General features: G+C 54.7%; 1 protein-coding gene across 12 annotated transcripts in view; it reads left to right on the top strand.

Annotated features, from left to right (window-relative positions):
- Positions 1-15,273, top strand: part of NCOA1 (nuclear receptor coactivator 1) — a 280,613-nt gene that overhangs the window by 203,388 nt on the left and 61,952 nt on the right. For all 12 annotated transcript variants that reach the window (XM_019483798.2, XM_019483805.2, XM_019483804.2 and 9 more), the window contains 2 exons: positions 7,034-7,128; positions 14,752-14,929. In XM_019483798.2, the coding sequence (XP_019339343.2) occupies positions 7,034-7,128; positions 14,752-14,929 (273 nt within the window). The remainder of the gene's footprint in view (positions 1-7,033; positions 7,129-14,751; positions 14,930-15,273) is intronic.

Here is a 15,273-nt window from a genome sequence, read left to right as displayed (position 1 = left end):
CCCAGCGTCCAGCAGGGAGCACGGTAGTGCCAGGCCTGGTGCCCGCCTGCCCAGTGCCATTCATTTGCTGCCCGTTCCTCCTCCCCCCTACCCCACGCTGCTTCGGCAGATTGCTGTCCCGCCTTGCCAGTTGGCTCCTGCTCCCTCATGGCTGCTGGTGGCTGGGGCTGCCATGTGCCTCGCTCCCCCTGCGTCGGGCAGCGGAGGAGAGGCAGAGCCGCGGTTGTGACGGGGGCAGCGAGAGGAGACCAGCCTGGCTGGGAAGGGCAGAGGCAGCTGGGGGGGCCCGGTGCAGTGGGAAAGGATCCCATCGGCTCTGGGAAAGCTGTTCCTTCTGACTTGTTTCCTTGTGCACCTGTGTTCCCATCTCCTCTCCTGCCGCATGCCCTTTGGGGTGGCACCACCAGTTTCTCCTATGATTTACTGAGTCCCCCTCCCTTTCCCAGCCCCGTTTCCGCATCCACCTTCAGATCACCCAGCACGACAGCGCTCAGAGGCTGGTGAGAGGAGTCTGGAGCCCCGTGTCGCTCCATAAAGCAGCTGGGAGATGCATGCAGCCACCCCGTCCCCTCCACTCCACTCCTGGATATGGAGGGGCTCAAGAATCGGGCTACTTGCACCTTGCTGCATCCGTTCCAGACATCAGGAGAGCAAATGAGTGCCAAGCCTTGTCTTGTCACCTGGGCCAGGGGACCTGGTTACAGCCCAGCTGTCACCCAACACGTGTAAAGCCTATTGGCCTGATTTTATCCTTTGGAAAGGCACTTCACAGCAGCGCCAGTGGGACCTATGGATGCTTGGGGGCCTGAGCAAATGAGGGAGCACAGATGGGAACCCCGTTGACGTAGCTTGTCCCTGTTTATGCTGCGGGACAGAAATGTGTGTTAACCGTGTTAGGACAGCAATGTCCTGACCACCTCCCTTGATGCCCAGCTGGGACCCGGGGTGGCCAGAAGCTGCGAAACGAATGATGAATCGAATCCTGCATCGCTGGCAGCTGCCGGTGCACGGTGCCGGCTGCTTTTCACACCGACTGGCGCGGTCTTGTGCTTGCGTGTCCCTGTCGGTCTGTGTTTTATACTTAGATTGTAAGCTTCTGGGGGCAGGGACCATTTCTTTACACTGGGCTTGCACAGCAGGATCCTGGTGTCTAACTGGAGCTGTTAGGTGTTACCGTATAATGCACGTCACAATAATAGTGATTAGCAAAATATCCGGAGGGGCTCAGGAGTAAGCTATTCATCCCTCCCCAGAGGCCTGGGTGCCTCTTGCTGTTAGGACCGTCGAGCTGCCAGCTGCGGTGGAGGGAGCCGAATGGGTTAAGATGAAAAACAGTAGTTTGTTGTACCGTATTCCTTTCATATCTCCCAAGGTGCGTCGCCGGCTGAAAAGCTAAAGAGCTGCGTTTAATGAAATTTTGCATTTAAGCCCATTAACTTAAGTGCTTAGCTGGGATGCACTGACACTTTGACTGGAAGGATTCTGTATCATTGTAATGCGCCACCCAGCCAAGGTGAGCAGGATCTTTAATTGATACTTCTGCTTTCCCCGAGACACCGAAGAATGCCTGACGACTCCGAGCCCGGGAAGGAGAAAGGCTCGCGCACAATAGAGATGGCAATGGCGCCTCGTTCTGTCAGCTAATCCCTTTGAATAATAGGCTCGGAATTGGCATATGAAACTATTTTGCTAAAGTAGGAGGAGGATTCGGCGGCCCAATTAAAGGATTAGCTCTGAAAGCCAGTACATTACCACTAAGTACAGGCATTGAGAAGGAGTGGAAAAAAACATTTTTCAGGCTTTTCGGTATTAAGAGCTGGCTCCTGCTCCTGGCTTTGCCCTAGGCTGTCGGCAAGACCATGGGCAAATTGCTTCCCTCTCTGTGCCTGGGACAAGGAGAGATGGCGACGCGGGCCATGTCTGCTCCCTCACCCCAGCGCTTTGGAAACATGCTGAGCTCCTCGGGCAGAAGGGGCTGTGGAGGTGTTTGCCGGTGTCACTGCCATTGCAGCAGCTCCTGGAGGAACGCCCCTGAAATCAGAGCTGGGTGAACGTGCCCAGGGCAGGGACTCTGGGGAACAGAAGGGCTTTGGTCTCCGCTTCACGGTGAGACCCAGCGGGCTGGAGCGTCCTGCCCAATCACACTGGGAGTCAATGGCAGGGCCAGAGAGATCCAGCGATCGGGGCTCTTGGACTCATGGTCCAGTCTCTTAGCCATGAAGCTGTTAAGACAGGCCTGAAATGCAAGGTCCTTCCAGGTACTAGTAAGGTCACAAAACCATTAAAGTGACCTTTCCCAAAGGGGGTCACCTGACTGGGAATCCCACCCGGGCACCAGCCAAGCACTTCCATGTGTGGGCACCTGCTTGAGGGGCAAAGGCCTGTGGGTGTGCATAATGGAGTCCTTTGTGCACTATTGATGGTGCACGCTGCTGTACAGTGCATGTGAGTTGTAGGGTCCCAGCTATGAATATACTTTTCTTTGGGACTCATTCTGCTTTGCTGGGTAGTTAAAGCCTGGCAGGGCCTGGAGTAGTCCTTGACCCTCGGAGGGCGAGGGGTTTAGGAGGGCCATGCAGCATCATAGCAGCAACAGGGGAGATGGCCACGTCTGAAGCCTTGCGTGTCACCGAGCACACCTGGCACTGCTCTTTTGTCCTCTCACGTTGTTTGGAAATCGGATCCGGGTGTCGCAGAGGCCTGGCCCGATCTCTCTCACACCTCCCCTGTTGCACCAGGGCTTTGTGTCGGGAAGTGGGTCTGCCTTTCAGAGCCTGCCAGCACGAGGAGGGGAGCAGAGCTCTTTCTGGGTCACGCAACAGGGCTGCAGCGAAGCGCTGTGCTCAGGTGGCTCTAACTGAGCTGCCTTAGCTGTGGCCTGGGGCAGGGACCTGAATCAGCACTGCCTTGCTATCATTGATCCTGCATTGTTGTTGTTCCTAACAGCAATATTTTATGTGTTTTACCATAGCGCCTGCAGGTCCCAAGCAAGATCAGAGACCCAGGGTAGGGGCTGGGCAAGCAGCCAGGCCCTCCCTAATTATGTAGAGAGAGAGGACAGAAGCACAGCAGCAGGTAACTGGGGGAATGAGGACTAAAACCGAGCTCCCCTGAGTGCCAGGCTAGGGCACGGTCCACTGTGCCTCTAAGATCACGCACCAGGGAGGTGGCAGATCAGGCCTGCTGCTCAAAAACACGGGGCTGAGGAGAGCTCAGAGGCAGGGAAATGCATCCACGGTCTCTTTTCAAAGGGATAAAATCCTAAAGGGAAACGGGCACGATGTGAGACAGCACCCATTTGTACAGTGCCCAGTGCCAAGTCATAGGACTTATTGCTCATTGATATCGTTGGATCTGAGCTCGCATGAGTCGTGCAATTGGTCTCGTGCTCGTGGGAACTATCGGGCTGCATCGGACCCCTCTCAGAGGAGCCGCGGAGTTGAGCCGTCCTCAGTGCTGGGGTGACATCGAGCCAGCGCGGGTGCAGAGCAGGCCGCAAGCAGCCACGTGAGGAGAACAGCTCGGTTGCTGGGGCTGCGGAGGCGTCTCCTGGAGAAGGGGACGGAAGGACTTGGGAATTTGAAGGAGGTGCAACAAAAACAGGACAGAAGCCTTGATTGTCCCCTGGGCAGATTCTCTTCCCTCTTCCTGTACCTGTGCTTTTATGAGTCCCCTTGCAGCAGCCGTTGAGTCCCTGCACTATTTCTGCAGTGCCCTGGAGCAGCTGTTCCCATTTCACAGCTGTGGAACTGAGGCACAGCAGCATGCCCTGGGGTGGCCCTCGCTATCTGGCAGAGCCGGGGACTGAACCCAGAACCCCTGGGTCCATTTCCTTAACCCCAAGGCCATCCTCTGACAGCTAGCACCCAGACCTTTCCAGCTGCCTTTTTCCAGCTGGGAGCTTTGCAGGATCGAGTCCTCTCCGAGGCAGCGCTGTGTCTTGGAGAGCATTGCTCCCAGCAGAGAGAACAGCGCGCAGGGAACAGTGAGGGCGAGGGGTTTCCCTTTGTTTAAAGCAACTGTGGGAAAACAGAGCCCTGGTACTATGCCCCTCTCTTTCCAGTGGCCAGATCCTGCCCCAGGCTGAACAGGACTCCCTGGACCATGAAACCCTGTCCTCTGAACCATGTTATATCACCCAGTTTATGAGCTGATCCAGCTCCATCTTAGATCTAGCTCAGGCTCCTCTTCTTCTGTCAGCTCTTAGCGCTGTGCAGGGCCGAGCCACAGGCTTTCCCTGAGCCTGCCTGTGCCTGCTTTCCTGACGACGGCAGGTATTTTTACTCCTGCCTGCACTGCAGAGCCAGCCCCGCCGCAGCGGGGTAGGCGGCAGCCTATTGTGCCCGGCCCGTCATCCGCCAAATTGCCAGCCGCATCCTGATCCCAGGATCTTTATTGTTGCTGACGGCTGGTGACGATGCAGAAAGAGCACGGCTTCATTTTCAGCTCTCGGGTTGAGTTTGCAGCTCTGGCCCTTGGGAGAATCTTGTAAACAGTGCAAATTTGCTGGAGGAGTCATTGAAGATGGGAATGTGACCCTGGAGAGGCACCGTGCTTGCAGCCCATTCTCCAGTAGACGCAAGGAGGTCACTAATTCCTCGCTATTGCAGGTCAGGGCTGGACTAGATGACCTCTGGAGCTCCCTTCCAGCCCTGCTTCTCTGATTCCAGTCTGTGGGGATGGCAAGATGTGCAGAGCCCCAGCTTGCCCTTCCAAGTGACTGGGCCAAGGCGTCCCAGGTCTGACAGGCTCGGTTTTGCAGTCACTTTCCCCTTCATACGTCTTAGTCCTTTAACAAAACCCACCTCCTCTGCTGACGCATAGCACGTGGCACGAGCCCCAGAATCCTGCTGCCAAGGAGGGGCACAGCCCATGGCACCTAGTGCTTCCTGGCTTTCTTGTTAGGGTTTCAAACCTCTGAGCAGTTTACAAATCACTGCTTCTCTTCTGTGGACTGAAAGCCAGGAAGAGCACAGCAGTCTTTTTGCATCGTGAGTCCTTTTGGCCAGGCCGGCAGTCACCCGCTGCTCCTTTTGCACCCAGAGACTCCACCCTACTTGAAACCTCTAAAATCCCCTTTCCACCATGGGGAAGCTTGAAACCTTGAAGTTTGAAACCTTGAAATCCCCTTTCTGCAGTGGGTTGGAGTTTGCTTGCCCACTTGTGTGCCGCGGGGAGCAAGTGTCACGGGACACCATTGAACTCGGAGGCTGGCTGGCGGCTCAGGACCCTGGCGGAGGTTGTGTTGAGCGCCTTGCCAGGGCAGGCAGTCGGTTCTGGATGCCTGGCTGGAGTTTGCCATGTAGTAGCCAGGCTGTGGTGTCACCATGCAAGCAAGCAACAGGCTTAGGTTGCCGGGGGTTTGGGAGCTCTTTGTGCCAGGCCTTATAGTAGAGCTGTGCAGGACTTCCTGGGATAGCGGGCAGACCCCTGTTGTCTGCATTTCATCTCCCGTTGGCATTCATCCCTTCCAGGATCAGGCCGCTGGGTGCAGTGCTGCTGGTGCACCTCCTCACCTTGCCTTTTGTCATCACTCTGCTCACCCTTCTCTGGCTACGTCTCACCTTCTTGCACCCCTACCTGTCCCTGTCCTCTCATCGTTATTCCCTTCACACCCGCAGGCCAAGCATCCTCTTCGTTTTCTTCTGCTGAGGCCCCTGTGGCTGAAATGTCCCTTTCCTGACTCGCTGGCATGTGGGTGGCTCCTGTTACTGAAGGGCCTGAGCTCCTCACAGACATCAAGGTGATTTTTGACACCCCTAGGAAGGAGGATCACCCTGTCATGCCCTTCAGTTCATCTGAACTGTGGTGACAAGGGCATCCCCCGAGGGGGTGCCTTGCTGGGATCGCGTCTCGAGTTGCTGAGACTCCATTCATGCATCTTTTTGTTGCATGCCATCTCAGCCTTCAAACGGAGCCACACAGGAGCGAGGAAGAGGGTGACCCACCCACCCACGAGCTGTTTTGCAGGGATCCCAGCAGGGTGGCACAGGGTTACACCGATGCACCTAAAGGGCAGAACAGGATCTGGCCCCAAGCGACTGGTCCAAGGTCACACACGGTGTCTGTGAATTGAGCCCAGTCCGGTCCTCACTTTGTCCATGTGATGGCCCTTCTGATTTGTCACAGCTCCCCCTGTCCTCTTCTCTCTCAAGGGCAGGAAAGCCCCGCTCAGCCCCCCAGGCCGTGCCAGGGAGGGGTGGGGAAAGCGCACCGGTGCCGAGTAACGAGCTACGCCGAATGCCTGGCCCGGATCCACCCGGGCTTTATGGCCGACTTAGCGTGGCTGTTGGCTCTACCACCTCCCATGCACCCCGTCATGACTTACACCCTGGGGTAAGGCCCAAGCCTGACCCTTGGCTTGAAAGCAGCTGGCACCTGGGGGTAGGTGACAAGGTCCGTCTTCTGGGTTTTTTTTACCCAAGAGAAGCTAGCTCTGCTTTCTCACTCAAATAGGGGGTTGTGTCAGGTTTACGAAGACCTGTTGGCCTGTGATTTCCATGAGTCCAGGGTACCTGCAGATCCCAGGCACTCGGCAGTGCTGCAGAGCTGGCTGCCTCCGTGTGATAGCTGTGTTTTGTGCCTTGCAGGCTCTAGGATTTCCTCCGGCCTGCCTTTGTGACTTTCTGCCGCTCGCCGTCCATCCAGATCCTGACTGAGGTGTCACAGATCTGTTTGCCCAGATATTTTAGCCTGCGCTAAGGTTTCACTAGCCCACCTCTTTTCCAAAGCTTGGTCTTCAGTTTCCCCTCTGCTTTGAAATGGCCGTTTGTTAGTCCTTGTCCTTCCTCATTTACCTCTCATCCCCAACCACAGCGGGCTATGGTCTGCATTTTGCTGCAAGTCAAAATGACATCGTATCTGCTTTCACTGTGTGGAGGGGGACGCGCACATCGGCAGATCCGAATGAAGTCACAGCAGCACAGTGGGGGGCACAAAAGCCTCGTCAGGGCTCTGTTTATAACACTGACTTTCTGATGGAAAAAAAAGCTAGTTCTGTAGAGCTAAAACCTGCCTTTTCCCCGTTCTGCAGAGAAGGCAGCTGACGACGATGTCCAGAAGTCCGACATCTCCTCCAGCAGCCAAGGAGTGATCGAGAAGGAATCCCTGGGGCCTCTTCTCCTGGAGGTAGGTGCTGCCGGTCGTCTTGCTTTGAGAGTCTGAGTCTGCTGTAACGAATCCTGGGCCAGATGTCAGCTCTGGCATCTGGAGAGAGCCCAGTTGTTTTAGGGTGTTCTAGGCTGGATTCCCCCTTCCCAAAGCTGTGGGTAACCTTCTTTAGTCCTCTAGCTCAGCAAATCATTTAGGCCCGGGAGTCCATCCCTACTCAGCAAAGCACTTAAGCATATGCTTCTCTCACTCTAATTTCAATGGGACTTAAGCATGTGAGCAGGTGTTTTGCATGTATCCAAGCCATTATGAAGAGCTGCTTACTATCAGCATGGAGATGTCATGGAGACTCTAGATGCTGATGAAATCCAACACCCAGTTTCCTCCAAGGGTTACCGAATAATCTGCCAGGCTTAGAGAATTGGTTTTCAGGCTGAGCTTTTATAGTGTTGGCAGCTGGAACGTGGTGAGGATCTCCAGTATAAACTGGAAACTCAGGTTTCATGTAGCTCAGGCGCTCGCTTATAGCAGGAAGGGACCCAGAATGAAAATTGGGTAGCTACAGGCATTACTGAGTGGGCAGACGTGGCACCTGGGTGGAGTCCTGTTCTGTATTACAGAGAGCTCAATATTAGACATTCGGGGTGGGGGGAAAAGCCCTTGATCTTCAAATGCTCAACTGGTTTGCAAACTGCAGTCTGGGCTTGGGGCTCTTGAGAGCTTCCTCCCTGGGCTGTGGGCTGTCTGAGGTGTGGTGTCCCTGGAGCACACTGTTGTATAAAGGATCTGCAAAAGTTAAGAGTTTCCCAAGTCTGTGGCCAAAAGGGAACATCTTGATCAACTAGGCTGACCTCCAGCATCACACAAGCCATAAAAGTGACCTGGTGACTCCTGCCTGAAGCCTGATGAGTGGCAGGTGGGTGAATTGCAGCTGTTTTTGACCAAAGAGTTGCAGTGAAGGCGAATCTGTCACCTCCCTTGATAATTGTCAACCCGGCTACTTTATCCAGATCCAGTCTACCCTGAACAACCAAGTGGGATGGAGGGGTGGAGAGCTGGCTGCTGTCTGGTCCCCTCCTGTGTGTGTAAAGGAGGCACCAGAGATTTCCTCTCTTGTTGTACAGTGTAAATGTTGACAGGGCCCTTGTAGTCTGAGCAGTGTTTGCTAAAACAGGTGTGCTCTGGGCATACCCTGCTGCTTTTGAACTCATCAGAGCTGCCCTACGCTTGGAGGGGCTAGGAAAGGGGGAGGCGCTTTGCTGTGTGCAGTGGCGGTGCCGACAGCCTAGGTTTGGCTGCACTGGCAAACAGCGAGATGGAGGAGCTTTACAAGTACCTGATTTAGCTATGCCTGGCTCATAACAGCCTGTTTTTGAGCCCTGATGTCAAGTCACAGCACTGGTAGCACCAGGTGGCCATTTCATGGATTTTGGGCTGAAGGCTTCCATGCAAATCCCTGGCCCCCCTCTCCTCCCTCTCTGGGGAAGCGTTTGTCCAGTGTACGTTGCTGTATTTTGCTTGTATGCCCACCTGCCCTCTCCCCCCGGTCCCGTGTTGTGATTCCAGGCTTTCCACTTAGTCTAAGCTAGGAGAGGGATCTGCTTTGGGAGAAAACTTAACCTCTAGCTGCATTGCCTGAGACAGCAGGTAGATAGAGCACCTTGGAAATGGCTTGGAGCATGAAAGCCTCGGTAGCCCCTTCAGCTCCCGTGACTCCTTGCCGTACGGTCATAGCCTTCCATTTAGCTAGCCAATGAGGAATGCAAATGAACTGCAGGAAGTCTGAATGCCAAGGGCAGAGCTGCGAGCTGAAGTGGTCCATTAGAAGGTAACTGCACAAAAGCAAGTGGGGCTGTGCTGCCAGTCCATGTAATATGAAGCTCTGCAAGGACTGGGGGAGTGTGATCTGGTATGAGACCAGCACTGGGAGCAAGCTGAATTCTTGGAGCGAAGTAGAGGCTGCCACCAGAGTGGCTCTGTTAGGCACCGAAAAGACACATTGGCCATTGGGAAGTGCTGACAGGGTTGAACCTTGAGTGCCCATGTCTGCTTCCCGGCAGGAAAATCCCGGATGATGAGAGCACCTTTATAGCCAAAGCCAAATGCAGTGAAGGAGCTGCTGAGGCACAATCAAAGGTTCCCTACGGGCGAAGCTGATGGCTAAGTGAGAACAGATTTGAACTGTAAGGAAGGATCTGATTTGTGAAGGGAAGGGAAGACATATGCCTGAAACATGTGGCCAGAATTAATTGGAAGTTGGCAGCTTAGCAAAGGAAGTCTTCTGTCTGAAAGGAGCAAAAAAAAAGCAGAAGTGGCATGCGCATTAGAGCATGAACGGCTACAGGATGCCGAGAGAAGACGGATCTGACGAGAGGAACGGTGAACCCAGACAGGAGGGGAGAGATGCAAGGAGATCACGGACAAGGAGGCAGGTCCTCTACAGCCATGGCCAAGCTTGGGCTACAAGAAGACCGGGCTGGGTCCCGTGGGTGCTGGAGAAGGTTGGACTGGGGGAAGCCAGAGGTGGTGACTGGCCAGGGGAGTTGACATCAGGGTTGCCCTTTTCTTGGCACTTTGTGGCAGCTGTCGGTGGGCAGCAACTGCTGATACTGTCTAGAGCAGCCCCGCAAGATCAGCCAGTTGGAGAAAAACCCTGGGGTGCTGTAGGAACATGGTGCTATTCCAGAGCATCTGGGACCGGCCTGTAGTTCTAGACCGTGCTGAAAACTGGGGTCATTACAAGGTGGGGGAAGTTCTCCATGACCAAGGTTCCTGTTCTGTGCCCAGCATCAGGCATGAGCGGGTCACCTCTGCAAGGAAGAGATCCTGAGCTGCGCCGCGGCGCTGTCAGCTCCGCTCTGAAAAGAGTCCGCCAGACGCCGCATGTTGAAAAGATTGGTAATAATTATATATACGCAGGTGGAAAGCTCGTTTTGTCATTTGAGACCCCTTGCTGCCAGTATGTCAAACAGGTGGGGAAATTGCTCCCCGGTACAAAACCACCACCGGACACCAGGGCCCCAGCACCACGCGTGTGGCAGTTTGCGTTGACCCTCGCCAGTTCGCGTTGATCGCACGGAGACGACATGCTGTTGTTTGAACGCACCGTAAACCTAAGTCAGATTGTGTATTTATCTCTGGTTTTCGGAGCCGACGTCCGGTTGTATCTGTACTTGTCTTGTAACCAGGGGTGCCGTCAGCGCTTGCTTGCAGCTGGCTTCTGCACCGCTCGGGCGCAATGTGCGGCGAGTATAAAGGGCAGGACCAGGGGAGTTGTGTTTGCTGCATTACTTAAAGCACCTGGTTGCTCTTTCCTGGGGACAGTTGAGGCCTCAGGGTGCAGAAAACCAAGCCATTTGCAGTGAGTTAAGAGGCACCGAGGGGCTCTATCCATGCATCTACTCCTAACCTGTGCTCAGTGTTAGCTGTGCTGCAGTAACTTAGTCCTACGTCTCTGAGGGTTTAAGCTGCCCTGGCTTAGCTTCCCCTGACTGTGGGTTAGGAGCTGCTGTGCAGTGTGTCGCCCTCCTCTCAGCTTGGCATTTCTGCCATTCCTGCAAGGGGAGCTGCACCCCTCGTTAGCACGAGGAGGCTCGTTCTCTTTGGCGCACCCAATCTCCACTCGCACGCTGCCCTGCCGTGCACTGGTGAGTCAGGGAGCAGGCGTCCAGAGGTCTCCTAGCCGGCGGGGACAAGGACAGGCTGCCTAACAGGTAACCTTGCCCATGCCCACGTGATGTACCTGCCCTGCACACTTGTGCTGGAGTGCAGTAGCCATGGTCCTGGATGCTTGGCTCCATGAGATCTGGTGGGATCAAAACTTTCATCCTCAGGGAGATGCCAGAGCTTGAAGTTCTTCTTGAATATCCAGCTCTTTGGCCACCCCCTTTTGGGGCTGTCCCCCAGATGTGGGGAGGGTGCTGGTGTCGCCCGCAGTCCAGGGGGGTGAGGCTTATGTCTGTATAAGGGGTGGGGAGCACTGTCTATTATAGGGTCATAGCAGAGGAAACTCCCCAAACTTCTCCTTCCAGGCGTATCCGGCTTTTTTCCACCCACCGCAGGGCACTGATGCTCACGGGGAGACCCTTCCCCTCCACCGCAGCTCAGCTCGGACTCAGGTGAGCCGGTACCGGGTCCTTGATTTCCATGCATCTCTGCAGACCAGAACAAACCCCCGCAGCCCACCCCGAGGGGCAGGAGAGTGTTACGCCCCTTTTCTACACAAGGAAACGGGGCAAAACGAAGTCTGGAGCCAGAGAGGAAGGAGGTATCAGCTCTCCAGAGTCGTGTGCCCAGCTGCACCAGCCTCTGCCCCGCCACTGGGAGAGACAACTTGTCGGCCGGAGCAGGGGCTGCAGCGATGAATTAGTGAACACGTGTGAAGTGCAAAGACCGCGCTCTCCTTGCAGCGATACCAATATTATTAATAGCAACCGTCTCTCTGCTCCCAATGGGCAGTGCAGCTGAGGCATGGTTTCAGAGCCTGCTGACACGGGGGCTGCAACGCAAAGGCAACAGTTGGACTGCGGCAGAGCTGCTGCCGAGGTGGCCAAATCCCCAGGGATCTTCATGCCGGGGCACCGAGATGATGGAGGCCACTTGCCAGTCTATGGACTGGAGGCTGTAATCTGCAGGCCATGTCTTCCCGACCAGTCTCCCTTTCCATGTGCATTATATATTAATCACCAGATACCCTTTCTGTCACCTCGGGAACCCATGCTCGTCACGTGGGGCAGGACGTGCAAAGGCATGGGATTTATTCTCTTCCTGCTGGCCGTAGCCATCTGTTGCATGGGCCAGGACTTCCGTCGTCAGCACTGCCGATAAGCTGAGCATTGGCAAACCTTGTTGCAGCACGTGCCTTGTTACTGGGACAGGAGCGGGTCCCAGTACCCCACTTGCATGCAGCTCAGGAGCCTCTTCCCTCTGCAAACCCCAGAGAGGACGCTGTGCAGACCTGACCCTGCTCTTTCCCCCGCCCTGGGCCGGGATCCGAGGCTGCCCGCATCCTTCCCTTCCCTTTAAAAAGCAGTGAATGCATATTGGCTTCCAGCAAGGTTGCCAATGCGAGAGGCACGGGCTTCTCGTCCAGTTTCCGGGAATGGATTACCCAGTCCCAGTTGCGTGCTGATGAGACATCAGCCTGCCTGTGTTAATGGAGCTGTGATTGATTTACACCCCAGCTTAGACCATTTGTTAGGCGCTGATTCATTCGGTTTCCTTGGCCAATCTTATTTTCCGTCTGCCTTATTCGTGCCGTTCTCCCTCGACTCGATACTTCAGCGCGCCGGATCAAGCTGTGTTCCCGTGATGGCGGGAGGGAGGGCGGGCAGCGGAGGAAAGAGCAGGATGTGCGGGAAATCGGAGGAAAGTTGGAGAGCAAAGTTTAATGGGGGGCCGGCAGACAAACCCATTTGACTCTTCTGCAGGAGACTGTCTCTGCTGCGGGAGCATGAAGTGCAAATACCAGTTGCTTGGCAACAGGCAACAGCTGTGAATAAGGAAAATTGCCGCTGATCTGCCAAGGCAATTTTGTCAAAAGATTTCTTTGAAAAAAATTGCTTCCTGTTTCCAGCGTCGAACGGTGCTGTATGGCAAACCTGGTTTCCAGAGAATGCATTCAATCAAGAAGCCGGACTCTGTAGCAAAGTAACTTACTCCGGCATTAGACGGCAAATAACATTATCCTGAGCAGGGTTGGAGGGGCAGCGCTGGGAGCAAATGGATAATGAAATCACAGACACCGGCACTTGTCGTCCTGGCAGCGCAGGGCCCTGATCCTGCAGAATGATCCACACAAGGGGCCCTGTGGGCAAGCCCGAGGAGTCGTCAGAGCTCTGCCTACCTTCGAGGGGGTCTCCCCAGGCCATGCGTGTGCAGGGTCAGGGCCTCCACTGGGGCACTTGCTGGTCAGACTAAGGTGGGGGTGAAATTAGGCTTTGGGGAGGTGAACATCCAACCCCGCTGGCTTGAAACACCCAGAGGCCATCCTGTAAAACAACAGCTGGCCTCTCTGCTATGCCACGCTTTTTCAGCACCCGAACATAAGGGTAAATAGGGTGGTGATGCTGCTCCCAGTAAAACCAGTGATCACGCTCCTGCTGTTTGCATAGTGCAAGAACAAACCCTGTTTGCAGACCTGGTTCAGGTGATTGCGGGGCTTGGTCTGGCATTGAGCTGCGTGCCCGGTATGTGGAAACATGCATTACCCTGCAGAGGATGTCATCATGCCCCTATACAAATCCACGGTGTGCCCACAGCTTGAATACTGTGTGCAGTGCTAGTGTCTGCATCTCGAAAAGGAAGCAGTAGAACGACAAAAGGTACAGGGACGAGCAGCCAACATAGCAGGGACCTGGAGCAGTTGCCGTAGGAGAGGCTTTAAAGACTGGGAATCTTCAATGTGGAAAAGAAAAGGATGACAGGGATATGATCAAGGTCTGTAACATGGTAAAGGGTGCGGACCAAGTGAGCAGGGAACTGCTGTTCTCCAGGTCCCAGAATACTAGATCTAGTGGGTACCACTGCAGTGAGCAGGACACAGGTTTCAAACTAACAAGACAAAGTACTTTTCTACCCACCCCATAGTTAACTTGTGGAGTTCACTGCCAGAGGAGGTGGTGGAGGCACAGAGCTTACCTGGGTTCAGAAAAGGACTAGACATTCATGGATCTGTTAATGGCTGTTGGACAGAAGGGTTGGAGATGATTCATCTTTAAACCAGGAAAGGTGGACGCCAGGGTGGGTGTTGAATAGAGAATGCATCGCTCTAGATTATCCAGCTCAGTGCTCTCCCTGTATAGCACCCACTTCTGCCAGTCCGAGACGGGGTACTGGGCTAGATGGACCACTGGTCTGACCCAGTATGGCACTTCTTATGTTCCTAGGTAGATGCAGAATATCTCTCGTTCCTGGGCCCTGATTCAGCAAATCGAGCCTCGGGGCCCTGCAGCCTGTTTTGACTCTTCAGAGGGCTTGCTGGCTGCTGGCTGCCCGGCACCAGATTATAGAGACCTATTTAATGTAGCTCCCAGGGCCAGAGTACATGCTTAAGCAAATGCACTGTTATTTGATCCTCAACAAAAGCTCCACGGAGGTTATGAAATCCTTCATTACCATTAGAGCCCCTTGGCTAATCATAACACACATCGTCGGCGTGGTTATTGCTTTATTGCCATCAAGGAGATCCAGCTGACTGTGCTTTAGATAATCTCCTCTCTCAGGTCAGCTTGCCCGATTAATTATGCATCAGACACCACCCATAGATAACAAGGAGTCTTCCGTGCACCTAAGAAAAGGGATGAAAAACAACCCATAGAGGGGACTAGGTAGAGGATAGCAATCACAGGAAAGAGCAAGACAGTGTAGGAAAGACCAGTGTTAATTGTGCCAGACTGCTTGAGGTCACCTGGCCTCTGTGTTACAGTGGAGACTGGTGACCCTGGAGAGACCAGAGTCCCATTGCGCTGTGAGAGGCAGTCCTTACCCTTTTCATCCTAAAAAGAAAAGAACAGGAGGGGAGACAGGTGTGGAGGGGCAAAGGGACTGCCCTAGGTCATTGAGTTAAGTCGGTGGCATAAAACACAGGTCTCCTGACTCCCTGCCCTCGCCCTGACGGCCTCTCTCCTCTGGGCATTGCAGGCGCTGGATGGCTTCTTCTTCGTCGTGAACCGGGAAGGGAGGATCGTGTTCGTGTCCGAGAACGTGACCGGCTACCTGGGCTACAACCAGGAGGAGCTCATGAACACCAGCGTCTACAGCATCCTGCACGTGGGGGATCACGCCGAGTTCGTCAAGAACCTGCTGCCCAAGTCTCTAGGTAAGGCCCGTCTCGGGGTTGGTTTCCCCCAATTCAGATGACATGGTTTGAGTCCATTTTTGCTCCACATCTCCTTGAAGCGGCAGCAAACCCGGCGGCGTGGAATGGTTACTGATCTGGTCTTTGGGAGCGCGTCCAGCATGGCCTGCGGAGGGAGGCTGGGCCCCTTTCAGTAGCAGTCCTTACCTGGAGACCACGGCCTGGATAATCCAGGGCCAGAGCCTCCAGCAGGTTACTGGGAGCTTGGGTGCTGCACAGACGGGATAGGTTGCAAACGCCCTCCTTCTTCGATGGACAAGGGACCAACTTTAGAGACATCCCTTCCCAGCATGCACCACTCTGGA

Source organism: Alligator mississippiensis, chromosome 1, assembly GCF_030867095.1.
Source record: "Alligator mississippiensis isolate rAllMis1 chromosome 1, rAllMis1, whole genome shotgun sequence".
NCBI lineage: Eukaryota > Metazoa > Chordata > Crocodylia > Alligatoridae > Alligator > Alligator mississippiensis.
Note: the sequence above shows the minus strand (reverse complement) of the source record. Positions and strands in the feature narration are given on the sequence as shown.